This window comes from Cinclus cinclus, chromosome 36 (assembly GCF_963662255.1).
Source record: "Cinclus cinclus chromosome 36, bCinCin1.1, whole genome shotgun sequence".
Classification (NCBI taxonomy): Eukaryota; Metazoa; Chordata; class Aves; order Passeriformes; family Cinclidae; genus Cinclus; species Cinclus cinclus.
This window is the reverse complement of record NC_085081.1, coordinates 835,259-850,192: the sequence shown is the minus strand read 5'-3', so window position 1 is coordinate 850,192 and position 14,934 is coordinate 835,259. Positions and strand designations below refer to the sequence as shown.

At 36.9% G+C, this 14,934-nt stretch overlaps 1 protein-coding gene across 1 annotated transcript in view; it reads right to left on the bottom strand.

Annotated features, from left to right (window-relative positions):
• Positions 1–70: 70 nt before the first annotated feature.
• The window catches only part of LOC134055882 (matrix metalloproteinase-14-like), an 18,395-nt gene continuing 3,531 nt past the window's right edge, over positions 71–14,934 (bottom strand). Inside the window, exons 2-5 of the mRNA XM_062512352.1 lie at positions 13,032–13,170; positions 7,952–8,102; positions 3,468–3,580; positions 71–2,393 (exon numbers count right to left, since the gene is read on the bottom strand). Of these exons, the coding sequence (XP_062368336.1) occupies positions 2,074–2,393; positions 3,468–3,580; positions 7,952–8,102; positions 13,032–13,170 (723 nt within the window). The 3' untranslated portion in view covers positions 71–2,073. The remainder of the gene's footprint in view (positions 2,394–3,467; positions 3,581–7,951; positions 8,103–13,031; positions 13,171–14,934) is intronic.

The window sequence follows — 14,934 nt, the reverse complement described above, 5'->3', positions numbered from 1 at the left end:
GGATGGGGTTTGGGGTTACTGGTTTGTACTGGGAGGGGGTTTGGGGTTACTGGGATGAACTGGGAGGGGTTTGGGGTTACTGGGATGAACTGGGATGGGTTTTGGGTTACTGGTTTGTACTGGGAGAGGGTTTGGGGTTACTGGGATGAACTGGGATGGGTTTTGGGTTACTGGTTTGTACTGGGAGAGGGTTTGGGGTTACTGGGATGAACTGGGAGGGATTTGGGGTTACTGGTTTGTACTGGGAGAGGGTTTGGGGTTACTGGGATGAACTGGGAGGGGGTTTGGGGTTACTGGTTTGTACTGGGAGGGATTTGGGGTTACTGGTTTGTACTGGTTTGTACTGGGATGGAGTTCCAAGTAACCAGTGCACACCAGTTAAGTTCATTCATTTATTAATCGCAATTAATTAATTAATTAATTAATAATCCCCCCCCCCCCTCCCAATCCCAATTATTGGGGGCGGGGCTTCACTCTGCCCCTCCCCCCCTCCCCAAAACTCCCGTCCAGCGGGGAAAAAAAAAAAAAAAAAAATTTGGGAGGGGAAGGGGGGCGGAGCTCCCGCCCCTCCCCCACCTGAAAAATTCCCAAAATTCCCAAAAAATGTAAAAAAAAAAAAAAAAAACAAAAAATCCGGGGGGTGGGGAAAAAAAAAAGAAAATAAAAGGAAGCGCAGGCCCCGCCCTCATTTGCATAACCACGCCCCCGGTCACAGGAGGGGCGGGGCTTGATCGAAGCACCATGTATGGGGAAAGGGGCGTGGCCTGGGGGGGCAGGGGTCATGCAGTGGGCGTGGCAAAATGGCATAGGGCGGGGCCAGGTGAGTTAGGGGCGGGGCCAGGTGCTTTAGGGATGTGTCCATGCAAATCAGGAGTGTCCAGGTGAGTTAGGGGAGTGTCCAGGTGTGTCACAGGTGCGTCCAGGTGAGTCTAGGGAGTGTCCAGGTGGGCAAAGGGGCGTGTCCATGCAAATTGGGAGTGTCCAGCTGCTTTAGGGACCTGTCCAGGTGAGTCTGGGGCGTGTCCAGGTGATTTAGGCACATATCCAGGTGAGCCGGGTGGGCGAGTCCATTCAAGGGCAGCGTCCAGGTGATTTAGGGGCGTGTCCAGGTGTGTCACCCGTGTGTCCAGGTGGGTGTAGGGAGTGGCCAGGTGCTTTAGGAACGTGCCCAGGTGAGTCTGGGGAGTGTCCAGGTGCTTTAGAGCCATGTCCGGGTGCTTTAGGGGCGTGTCCAGGTGTGTCCCGGTGAGTCTGGGGCGTGTCGAGGTGATTTAGGAGTGCACCCAGGTGTGTCTAGGGAGTGTCCAGGTGTGTCACACGTGTGTCCAGGTGAGTCTGGGGAGTGTCCAGGTGGGTGTAGGGAGTGCCCAGGTGCTTTAGAGCCATGTCCAGGTGTGTCATACGGTGCCCAGGGGTCTCACTCACCTGCCCAGGTGTGTCACACACTTTCCCAGGCTTGTCACAGGTGTGCCCAGGTGTTCTAGGGGCATGTCCATGTGTGTCACAGGTGTGCTCAGGTGTGTCACACAGGGCCCAGGTGTGTCGTGGGTGTGCCCAGGTGTGTCACACAGGGCCCAGGTGTGCCACAGCTGTGCCCAGGTGTGTCACAGCTGTGCCCAGGTGTGTCACACATGTGCCCAGGAGTGTCACACAGGGCCCAGGTGTGTCGTGGGTGTGCCCAGGTGTGCCACAGCTGTGCCCAGGTGTGTCACAGGTGTGTCCAGGTGTGCCACAGCTGTGCCCAGGTGTGTCACAGGTGTGCCCAGGTGTGTCGCACGTTGCCCAGGTGTGTCACAGGTGTGCCCAGGTGTGTCACAGGTGTGCCCAGGTGTGCCACAGCTGTGCCCAGGTGTGTCACAGGTGTGCCCAGGTGTGTCACAGGTGTGCCCAGGTGTGTCACACACCTGGCCAGGTGTGTCACAGCTGTGCCCAGGTGTGTCACACGGTGCCCAGGTGTGCCACAGCTGTGCCCAGGTGTGTCACAGCTGTGCCCAGGTGTGTCACACGTGTGCCCAGGTGTGTCACACACCTGCCCAGGTGCTCCAGGACCGCGCCCAGCCGCTCGGGCCGCTCTCACACCCTGGGCAGCAGCGACCTCTGACACCTGCGCAGGTGCGCGTTGGCCCCGCCCCTTCTCCTCCAGAGCGCGGCCACGCCCACCAGGGCGGCGGCCAATCCCAGCAGCGCCAGCGGCGCCGCCACCGCCGCGGGCCCCGCCCCCACCGTCATCACGATGACGTCAGTGTCACGTGAGTCGGGATCGGAAGTGGGCGGGGCCTGCCCCGGGCAGCTCAGCCAATCACGGAGCGCGGATTTGGGGTAGCCAGGTAAGAGGCGCAGGGCGGAGTTGTCGAATTTCCAGTACAGGTGAGAGCGGTAGAAATAGGTGAAGGCTGGGGGGGAGACTGGGGTTACTGGTTTGTACTGGGAGGGAGCTGGGATGGACTGGGATGGACTGGGATGAACTGGGAGGGAGCTGGGATGAACTGGGATGGACTGGGATGAACTGGGAGGGACTGGGATGAACTGGGAGGGAACTGGGAGGGACTGGGATGGACTGGGAGGGAACTGGGAGGGACTGGGATGGACTGGGATGAACTGGGAAGGACTGGGAGGGACTGGGAGGGAACTGGGATGGACTGGGAGGGACTGGGAGGGACTGGGATGAACTGGGAGGGACTGGGATGGACTGGGATGAACTGGGAGGGAACTGGGATGAACTGGGATGGACTGGGAGGGACTGGGAGGGACTGGGATGAACTGGGAGGGAACTGGGATGGACTGGGAGGGACTGGGATGGACTGGGATGAACTGGGAGGGACTGGGATGAACTGGGAGGAACTGGGATGGACTGGGAGGGACTGGGATGAACTGGGAGGAACTGGGATGGACTGGGAGGGACTGGGATGAACTGGGAGGGAACTGGGAGGAAATTGGGAGGGAACTGGGAGGAACTGGGATGGACTGGGATGAACTGGGATGGACTGGGAGGGACTGGGAGGGAACTGGGATGGACTGGGAGGGAACTGGGATGGACTGGGAGGAACTGGGAGGGACTGGGATGAACTGGGAGGAACTGGGATGGACTGGGAGGGACTGGGATGAACTGGGAGGAACTGGGATGGACTGGGAGGGACTGGGATGAACTGGGAGGGAACTGGGAGGAAATTGGGAGGGAACTGGGAGGAACTGGGATGGACTGGGATGAACTGGGATGGACTGGGAGGAACTGGGAGGGAACTGGGATGGACTGGGAGGGAACTGGGATGGACTGGGAGGAACTGGGAGGAACTGGGAGGGAACTGGGAGGGGATTTTTTTGTGAATTTTTTTTGGGATTTTTTTGTGAATTTTTTTTGGGGATTTTTTTGTGAATTTTTTTTTTTGGGGGGTGGATTTTTTTTTTTTTTTTTTTTTTAGGATTTTTTTTTCTTTTCCTTTTCTTTTTTTGGGGTCGGGGTCTCTCACCCTCGTCCGGCCCCACGAAGGCTCCGCGGGGTCCGGGGGGGACCCCCCAAACCTCGATGCTTTTGGGGTACTCGGGGTCCACGGCCCCCAGCGCCTCGTTGAAACGATAATACCTGGGGAAATTTGGGGAAATTTGGGGAAATTTGGGGAAATTTGGGGGGATTTGGGGGGATTTGGGGAAAATTTGGGGAAATTGGGGGGAATTTGGGGGAATTTGGGGGGAATTTGGGGGAATTTGGGGGGATTTGGGGGGATTTGGGGGAATTGGGGGGAATTTGGGGGGAATTTGGGGGGAATTTGGGGGAATTTGGGGGGATTTGGGGGGATTTGGGGGGATTTGGGGGGATTGGGGGGAAATTGGGGGGAATTTGGGGGGATTTGGGGGAATTGGGGGGAATTTGGGGGGATTTGGGGGGATTTGGGGAAATTTGGGGGAATTTGGGGAAATTTGGGGGGAATTTGGGGGAATTTGGGGGAATTGGGGAAATTTGGGGGGATTTGGGGGGAATTTGGGGGGAATTTGGGGAAATTTGGGGGAATTTGGGGGAATTTGGGGGGAATTTGGGGAAATTTGGGGGAATTTGGGGAAATTTGGGGGGAATTTGGGGGAATTTGGGGGAATTGGGGAAATTTGGGGAAATTTGGGGAAATTTGGGGGGAATTTGGGGGAATTTGGGGGAATTTGGGGGAAATTTGGGGGAATTTGGGGGGAATTTGGGGGAATTTGGGGAAAATTTGGGGAAATTTGGGGGAATTTGGGGAAATTTGGGTGGATTTGGGGAAAATTTGGGGAAATTTGGGGGAATTTGGGGGGAATTTGGGGGAATTTGGGGAAATTTGGGGGGCATTTGGGGGGAATTTGGGAAAATTTGGGGAAATTTGGGGGAATTTGGGGAAATTTGGGGGGAATTTGGGGAAATTTGGGGGAATTTGGGGAAATTTGGGTGGATTTGGGGAAAATTTGGGGAAATTTGGGGGAATTTGGGGGGAATTTGGGGAAATTTGGGGAAAATTTGGGGAAATTTGGGGAAATTTGGCGGAAAATTGGGGGGAATTTGGGGGAATTTGGGGAAAATTTGGGGAAATTTGGGGAAATTTGGGGGAATTTGGGGAAATTTGGGGGAATTTGGGGAAATTTGGGGGAATTTGGGGGAATTTGGGGAAATTTGGGGGGAATTTGGGGAAATTTGGGGCAATTTGGGGAAATTGGGGGAATTTGGGGGAATTTGGGGAAATTTGGGGGAAAATTGGGGGGAAATTGGAAAAAAAGGGAAAATTTGGGGGGAATTTGGGGGGAATTTGGGGGGAATTTGGGGGAAATTTGGGGAAATTTGGGGAAAATTTGGGGAAATTTGGGGGAATTTGGGGGGAATTTGGGGAAATTTGGGGGGAATTTGGGGGAATTTGGGGAAATTTGGGAGAAATTTGGGGGAATTTGGGGAAATTTTGGGGAAAATTTGGGGGAATTTGGGGGAAAATTGGGGGGGTTGGGAAAATTGGGGGCAAATTTGGGGGGATTTTAGGTTAAAATTGGGGAGAAATTTGGGGGAATGGGGAAAATTTGGGGAAATTTGGAAGAAATTGGGAAAAAAATGGGAAAATTTTGGGGGGGGGTTGGGGGAAATTTGGGGAAAAATTGGGGGAAAATTGGGGAAATTTGGGGAAAAATTGGGGGGAAATTGGAAAAAAAGGGAAAATTTGGGGGGAATTTGGGGGGAATTTGGGGGAATTTGGGGGAAATTTGGGGGGAATTCGGGGGAATTTGGGGGAATTCGGGGAAATTTGGGGAAATTTGGGGAAATTTGGGGGAAATTTGGGGAAATTTGGGGGAATTTCGGGAAAATTTGGGGAAATTTGGGGGAATTTGGGGAAATTTGGGGGGATTTGGGGAAAATTTTGGGAAATTTGGGAAATTTGGGGGGAATTTGGGGAAATTTGGGGGAATTTGGGGAAATTTGGGGGAATTTGGGGAAATTTGGGGGGAATTTGGGGGAATTTGTGGAAATTTGGGGGAATTTGGGGAAATTTGGGGAAATTGGGGGGAAATTGGGGGAAATTTGGGGAAAATTTGGGGGAAATTTGGGGAAATTTGGGGGAAAATTGGGGGAAAATTGGGGGGATTTGGGAAAAATTGGGGGGAAATTGGAAAAAAAGGGAAAATTTGGGGGGAATTTGGGAAAAAATTTGGGGTTTTTGGGGGGAGAAATTTGGGGGATTTTGGGGAGAGATTTTTGGGATTTTTGAGGAGAAATTTTTGGGAGTTTTGGGGGAAAAATTGAGGGAATTTTGGGGGGATTTGGGGAGGTCCTGAAAGGTTCAAAAAAAAAAAAAAAAAGAGCCCAGAAAGGTCCTGGAAGGTGAATTTAAAAAAAAAAAAAAAAAATTCCCAAAAAAATTCCCAGAAATTCCCGAGAGGTCCCGGAATGTTCCAGAAGGTCCTGGAAGGTGCAGAAAGAACCCCGGGAAAAAAAAAAAAAAACAAACAAACCAAAAAATTCCCAAAAATTCCTAAAAAATATTCCCAAAAAAAAAAAACAGGCTCGGACAGGTCCTGGAAGGTGCATTAGAAAAAAAAAAAAGCCCGGAAAGATTCCCAGAAATTCCCAAGAGGTCGTAGAAGGTTCCGGAAAAGGTCCTGGAAGGTGCAGAAAGGTCCCAGAAAATAAAGCTCTGACAGGTCCTGGAAGGTGCATTAAAAAAAAAATTCTAAAAAAAAAAAAAAATCCCTAAAAATTCACAGGAAACTCAGACAGGTCCTGGAAGGTGCATAAAAAAATTCTTTAAAAATCCCTCAAAAATTCAGAGAAAACTGATACAGGTCCTGGAAGGTGCATAAAAAAATTCTAAAAAAAATCCCTCAAAATTCACAGAACACTCAAGACAGGTCCTGAAAGGTGCATAAAAAAAATCTTAAAAAAAATCCCTAAAAATTCACAGAAAAATCAAGACAGGTCCTAGAAGGTGCATAAAAAATTCTAAAAAAAAAAAAATCCCTAAAAATTCACAGAAAAATTCAAGACAGGTCCTGGAAGGTGCATAAAAAATTCTATAAAAAAATCCCTAAAAATTCACAGGAAACTGATGCAGGTCCTGGAAGGTGCATTTAAAAAAAATCTAAACAAAAAATCCCTAAAAATTCACAGGAAACTGATACAGGTCCTGGAAGGTGCATAAAAAATTCTAAGAAAAAAAATCCCTCAAAAATTCACAGAAACATCAGACAGGTCCTGAAAGGTGCATTAAAAAATTCTATAAAAAATCCCTCAAAATTCACAGAACACTCAAGACAGGTCCTGGAAGGTGCATAAAAAAAAATCTTAAAAAAAATCCCTAAAAATTCACAGGAAACTGATACAGGTCCTGGAAGGTGCATAAAAAAATTCTAAAGAAAAAAAAAATCACTAAAAATTCACAGAAAAATTCAAGACAGGTCCTGGAAGGTGCATAAAAAATTCTATTAAAAAATTCCTAAAAAAATTACAGGAAACTGATACAGGTCCTGGAAGGTGCATAAAAAAATCTAAAAAAAAAAAAATCCCTAAAAATTCACAGGAAACTGATACAGGTCCTAGAAGGTGCTTAAAAAATTCTAAAAAAAAAAAAATCCCTAAAAATTCACAGAACACTCAAGACAGGTCCTGAAAGGTGCATAAAAAAATCTAAAAAAAAGAATCCCTAAAAATTCACAGGAAACTGATACAGGTCCTAGAAGGTGCATAAAAAATTCTAAGAAAAAAAATCCCTTAAAATTCACAGAAAAATTCAAGACAGGTCCTGGAAGGTGCATAAAAAATTATATTAAAAAATTCCTAAAAATTCACAGGAAAGTGATACAGGTCCTAGAAGGTGCATAAAAAATTCTAAGGAAAAAAATCCCTAAAAATTCACAGGAAACTGATACAGGTCCTGGAAGGTGCATTAAAAAAAATCTAAAAAAAAATCCCTTAAAATTCACAGAAAAATCAAGACAGGTCCTGGAAGGTGCATAAAAAAATTCTATTAAAAAAATCCCTAAAAATTCACAGGAAAGTGATACAGGTCCTAGAAGGTGCATAAAAAATTCTAAAAAAAAAAAAATCCCTAAAAATTCACAGAAAAATTCAAGACAGGTCCTGGAAGGTGCATAAAAAATTATATTAAAAAATTCCTAAAAATTCACAGGAAAGTGATACAGGTCCTAGAAGGTGCATAAAAAATTCTAAGAAAAAAAATCCCTAAAAATTCACAGGAAAGTTATACAGGTCCTGGAAGGTGCATAAAAAATTCTATAAAAAAATCCCTCAAAATTCACAGAACACTCAAGACAGGTCCTGGAAGGTGCATTTAAAAAATTCTAAGAAAAATACCTTACACAGAAAACTCAAGACAGGTCCTGGAAGATACATAAAAAAAAATCCTTAAAAAAAAAAAAAAAAAATCCTAAAAAATTCCTAAAAAATTCGCGGGAGGTTTCGGGAAGGTCCTGGCAGGTTCATAGGACGCACTTGTCACCCCGGAACAGGTAGGTGTGACCGCTGGGCAGCCAGAGGAGAGCGGCGTCCAGGCGGTCGCCGGGGACTCCGCGGCCGAGCTCGGAGAGGGGCCGGGGGTAGCCGGGGGCCAGGAGCCCCTCCTGGAAAACCCAGTGGCGAGAACCTGGGGAGGGAAAAGGAAAAAAAATAAAAATAAAGGGGAGGGGGGGGAAAAAAAAAAATGAAAAGAAAAGAAGAAGGGGGGGAAAGAGGGGGAAATGAAAAAAAAAATAGAGAGAAATGTGGTTAAAAAGTGAAGGAAAATATAAAAAAATGTGAAAAGGGTGAAGAGGAAATGAAGAGAAAATGAAGAGGAAATGAAGAGGAAATGAAGAGAAAATCAAGAGAAATCAACAGAAATCAACAAAAAAAATCAAAAGAAAATCAAGAAAAAATCAACAGAAAATCAACGAAAAATCAACAGAAAAGCAATAAAAAAATCAAAAGAAAATCAACAAAAAATCAACAAAAAAAAATCAATAAAAATCAACAGAAATCAACAAAAAAATCAAAATAAAATCAACAGAAAATCAAGAGGAAATCAAGAGAAAATCAAGAAAAAATCAAAAGAAAATCAAGAAAAAAACAACAAAAAATCAATAAAAAAATCAATAGAAAATCAACAAAAATCAACAGAAATCAACAAAAAAATCAACAGAAAATCAATTAAAAAATCAACAAAAAATCAATTTAAAAATCAAAATAAAATCAACAAAAAATCAACAAAAAAAATCAATAAAAATCAACAGAAATCAACAAAAAAATCAAAATAAAATCAACAGAAAATCAAGAGAAAATCAAAAGAAAATCAAGAAAAAAACAACAAAAAATCAATAAAAAAATCAATAGAAAATCAACAAAAATCAATAGAAAATCAACAGAAAATCAACAGAAAATCAACAGAAAATCAACAGAAATCAACAGAAAAATCAAAAGAAAATCAAGAAAAAATCAAAAGAAAATCAAGAAAAAATCAAAAGAAAATCAATTTAAAAATCAACAAAAAATCAATTTAAAAATCAAAAGAAAATCAACAAAAAATCAACAAAAAAAATCAATAAAAATCAACAGAAATCAACAGAAAATCAACAGAAATCAACAGAAAAATCAACAGAAAATCAACAAAAACTCAAAATAAAATCAAGAAAAAAATCAATTAAAACATCAAAATAAAATCAAGAAAAAAATCAATAAAAAATCAAAATAAAATCAAGAAAAAAATCAATAAAAAAAATCAAAGTAAAATCAAGAAAAAATCAAGAAAAAATCAACAAAAATCAACAAAAAAACACAAAAAATCAAAATAAAATAAAGAAAAAATCAACAAAAAATCAACCAAAAAAACAAGAAAAAATCAACAGAAAAACAAACAAAAAACAACAAAAAAACAAAAGATAATAAAAAAACAAACCAAAACAAATAAAAAAAACCAAAAAGACAAAAAAGAAACAAAAACCGAACAAAACAAAAAAACAAGCAAAAAAAAATACAAAAAAACCCCAAAAATAAAAAAAAAACGAAAAAACCCCACCAAAAAAATAAACACAAAAGAAAAAATCAAAAAACCCCAAAAAACACCAAAAAATGAACAGAAAAAAAAATAAAAAAAAAACGAAAGAATAATAAAAAATCCACCAAAAAAATTTAAAAAAAACAAAAAAAACAAAATAAAAAAATTAAAAGCAAAAATAAAAAACAAAACAAAAAAAAACCCAAAAAAACCAAAAAAACCAAAAAAAAACAAAAAAAACCAAAAAAAGCCAAAACAAAACAAAAACAAAAAAGAAACAACAAAAAAAAAGAAAAATTAAAATAAAGAACAATAAAAAACAAATTAAAAAAATAAAATCGCAATAAAAACCCCAATAAAAACCCAATAAAATCCCAATAAATCCCAATAAAAATCCCAATAAATCCCAATAAAATCCCAATAAAATCCCAATAAAATCCCAATTAAAATCCCAATTAAATCCCAATAAAATCCCAATAAAAATCCCAATTAAATCCCAATAAAAATCCCAATAAATCCCAATAAAATTCCAATCAAATCCCAATAAATCCCAATAAATTCCAATTAAATCCCAATAAATTCCAATTAAATCGCAATAAAACTCGAATAAAATCCCAATAAAATCCCAATAAAATCCCAATAAAATCCCAATAAAATCCCAATAAAATCCCAATAAAACCCCAATAAATCCCAATAAAATCCCAATAAAATCCCAATAAAGCCCCAATAAAATCCCAATAAAAATCCCAATAAAATCCCAATAAAACCCCAATAAATCCCAATAAAAATCCCAATTAAAACCCCAATAAATCCCAATAAAACCCCAATAAATCCCAATAAAATTCCAATAAAATTCCATTAAAATCCCAATAAAATCCCAATAAAACTCCAATAAAATCCCAATAAAAATCCCAATAAATCCCAATTAAATCCCAATAAAACCCCAATAAATCCCAATAAAATCCCAATAAAATCCCAATAAAGCCCCAATAAAATCCCAATAAAAATCCCAATTAAATCCCAATAAAACCCCAATAAATCCCAATAAAATCCCAATAAAATCCCAATAAAGCCCCAATAAATTCCAATTAAATCCCAATTAAATCCCAATAAAACCCCAATAAATCCCAATTAAATCCCAATAAAATCCCAATAAAACCCCAATAAATTCCAATTAAATCCCAATAAAATCCCAATAAAATCCCAATAAATCCCAATAAAATCCCAATAAAATCCCAATTAAATCCCAATAAAATCCCAATAAAATCCCAATAAAATCCCAATAAAATCCCAATTAAATCCCAATAAATCCCAATAAAATCCCAATAAAATCCCAATAAAATCCCAATAAAAATCCCAATAAAATCCCAATAAAATCCCAATAAAAGACCAATAAATCCCAATTAAAACCCCAATAAATCCCAATAAAACCCCAATAAAATCCAATTTTTCTTCCTTTAAAAAATAAAACCCGAATAAAAATCTCCTTTAAATCGTTTTTTTAATTTTTAAAATTTTTTTTAGAATTTTTAAATTTTTTTTAAGCTTTTTAATATTTTTGATTTTTTTTTAAATGTATTTTTAATTTCTTAATAATATTTTTTTATATTTTAAAATATTTTTTAATTTTTTAATTTTTTTTAATTTTTAAAATTTTTAAAATATTTTTGTAAATTTTGAAATATTTTTAATTTTAGAAAAAAAAAATTAATTCTTTTAAAATATTTTTTAAATTTTTAATATATTCTTTTAATTTTTTTAATTTTCTTAATATTTTTTTAAAATTTTGTTTTAAATTATTTTTAATTTTTTTTCAATTTTTCATTTTTAATTCTTTTTTAATTTTTTTTCCTTTTTTTAATATTTTAAAATTTTTTTTGCTTTTTAATTTTTTTTTAAAGTTTTCTTTAATTTTTTCCCAAATAATTTTTTTTGCATAATTTCTTTTTTAATTTTTTTACAGTTTTTTGCATTCTTTTCAATTTTTCTTTAATTTTTAAAATATTTTTATTTAATCCTTCTAAATTTCTTTTGAAATGTTTTTTAAAATTTTCTGTCATTTTTAAATTTTTTTTTATATTTTTTTACTGTTTTCTTTATTTTTCAAATTTTTTTCAATTTCTTTTTTAAACTTTTTTCAATATTTTTTTGTAATTTTTTTCACATTTTTCTTTTAGCTTTTTTTTTTAAATTTTATTTCTTTTAAATAAAAAATAATTCATTAATTACTTTATTAATTTCATAAAATAATTCTAACTATAGAAATAATAAATCAATTAATTTAATTTATTAATTTAACAATTAATTTTATTAATTCTAATTTAATTTTTTGTAATTATTTTTTATTTTTTTAATTCCATTTTGAACAATTACTTTTATTAATTCTAATTTAATTTTAATTTTTTTAAAATTCTTTTTAATTTTTTTAATTTCTGTTTTTTGAACAATTAATTTTATTAATTCTAATTTAATTTAATTTTTTTGTAAATTTTTTTAAAATTGTTTTTTTAATTCTGTTTTTTTAATAAGTAATTTTATTAATTGTAATTTAATTTTATTTTTTATTTCTTTTTTTAATTATTTTTTAAATTCTGTTTATTTAACAATTAATTTTGTTAATTCTAATTTAATTTTATTTTTTATTTCTTTTTTAATTTTTTTTAATTCTGGTTTTTTTAACAATTAATTTTATTAATTCTAATTTAATTTTATTTTTTATTTCTTTTTAAAATTATTTTTTTAATTCTGTTTTTTTAACAATTAATTTTATTAATTCTACTTTAGTTTTATTTTTTATTTCTTTTTTAATTCTTTTTAATTCTGTTTTTTAACAATTAATTTTATTAATTCTACTTTAATTTTATTTTTTATTTCTTTTTAAAATTATTTTTTAATTCTGTTTTTTAAACAATTAATTTTATTAATTCTACTTTAATTTTATTTTTTATTTCTTTTAAAAATTATTTTTTAATTCTGTTTTTTTAACAATTAATTTTATTAATTCTACTTTAATTTTATTTTTTATTTATTTTTTAATTCTTTTAAATTCTCTTTTTTTTAACAATTAATTTTATTAATTCTACTTTAATTTTATTTTTTATTTTTTTTTTAATTTTTTTTAATTCTGTTTTTTTAACAATTAATTTTATTAATTCTAATTTAATTTTATTTTTTATTTCTTTTTGAATTTTTTTTAATTCTGTTTTTTTAACAATTAATTTATTAATTTTATTAATTCTACTTTAATTTTATTTTTTATTTATTTTTTAATTTTTTTTAATTCTGTTTTTTGTTAACAATTAATTTCATTAATTCTAATTTAATTTTATTTTTTATTTATTTTTTAATTTTTTTAATTCTGTTTTTTGTTAACAATTAATTTCATTAATTCTAATTTAATTTTTTTTAATTCTTTTTTTTAATTCTGTTTTTTTTTTTTTCTTTAACCCCCGCGCTGCCGCCCCCCACCCCCCCCTCCCCCCCTCCCCGAAGAGAAGCCGAAAGGTGGATGGGGGAGGGGCGAGGTGCGGGGGGAGGGGTCACCTTTGAAGAAAACGAATTTTCCGTCGCTCCTCTCGTAGGCGGCGTCGATCCCGGCCGGGAGCCCCGGCCAGAGGTGGGAGATGGGCAGGGGGGAGCCCGGAACCAGGAGCCCGCCCCGCAGGCGCCAGAACCAGCGCTCCTGTCCGGGGGAGGGGCGGGGGCGTTAATAATTCATTAATTCATTCATTAATTAGTTAATGAGAGTAATCGTAGTAATAACGATAGCGATAATAGTGATAAGAGTAATAATTATAGTAATGATAGTAACAATAGTAATGATAGTAATGGAACCAGCGCTCCTGTCCGGGGCAGGGGCGGGGGCGTTAATAATTAATTAATTTATTCATTCATTAGTTAATGAGAGTAATCGTAGTAATAATGATAGCGATAATAGTGATAAGAGTAATAATTATAGTAATAATAGTAACAATAGTAATGATAGTAATGGAACCAGAGCTCCTGTCCGGGGGAGGGGCAGGGGGGCGTTAATAATTAATTAATTCATTCATTAATTAGTTAATGAGAGTAATCGTAGTAATAACGATAGCAATAATAGTGATAAGAGTAATAATTATAGTAATGATAGTAACAATAGTAATGATAGTAATGGAACCAGCGCTCCTGTCCGGGGGAGGGGCGGGGGCGTTAATAATTCATTCATTCATTCATTAATTAGTTAATGAGAGTAATCGTAGTAATAATGATAGCGATAATAGTGATAAGAGTAATAATTATAGTAATAATAGTAACAATAGTAATGATAGTAATGATAGTAATGATAGTAATGGAACCAGAGCTCCTGTCTGGGGGAGGGGCAGGGGCGTTAATAATTAATTAATTTATTCATTCATTAGTTAATGAGAGTAATCGTAGTAATAATGATAGCGATAATAGTGATAAGAGTAATAATGATAGTAATGATAGTAATGATAGTAATGATAGTAATGGAACCAGCGCTCCTGTCCGGGGGAGGGGCAGGGGGCGTTAATAATTAATTCATTCATTAGTTAATGAGAGTAATCGTAGTAATAATGATAGCGATAATAGTGATAAGAGTAATAATTATAGTAATGATAGTAATGATAGTAATGGAACCAGCGCTCCTGTCCGGGGGAGGGGAGGGGCTCATTAATAATTAATTCATTTATTCATTAATTAGATAATAAGAGTAATCGTAGTAATAACGATAGTGATAATAGTGATAATAGTGATAAGAGTAATAATCATAGTAATAATAGTAATGGTAGTAATGGAACCAGCGCTCCTGTCCGGGGGAGGGGAGGGGGTCATTAATAATTCATTAATTAACTAGTTAATAAGAGTAATAATAGTAATAACGATAGCGATAATAGTGATCATATTGATCAGAGTAATAGTTTTAGTAATGATAGTAATAATTGTAGTAATGGTGATAGTGATGGTAATTGTGGTAACAGTAATAGAAGCAACGCTCCTGTCCGAGGGGGGGTGGGCAGGGGATCATTAATAGTTCATTAATTAATTAATAAAAGTAACCATAGTAATAACGATAGCAATGATAGTGATAATAGTGATAAGAGTAATAATCGTAGTAATCACAGTAATAATAATAGTAACAATATTAATAGAACCAGCGCTCCTGTCCGGGGGGGGCAGGGGGTCATTAATAGTTCATTAATTTATTAATTAATAAGAGTAATCATAGTAATGATAGCGATAATAGTGCTAATAGCAATAATAGTGATAGGAGTAATAATCCTAGTAATCATAGTAATAGTAATAGTAATAGTAATAGTAATAGTAATAGTAAGTAATAGTAATAGTAATAGTAATAGTAATAGTAATAGTAATAGTAATAGTAATAGTAATAGTAATAGTAATAACAGTAATAGAACCAGCGCTCTTGTCCGGAGGGGGCAGGGGG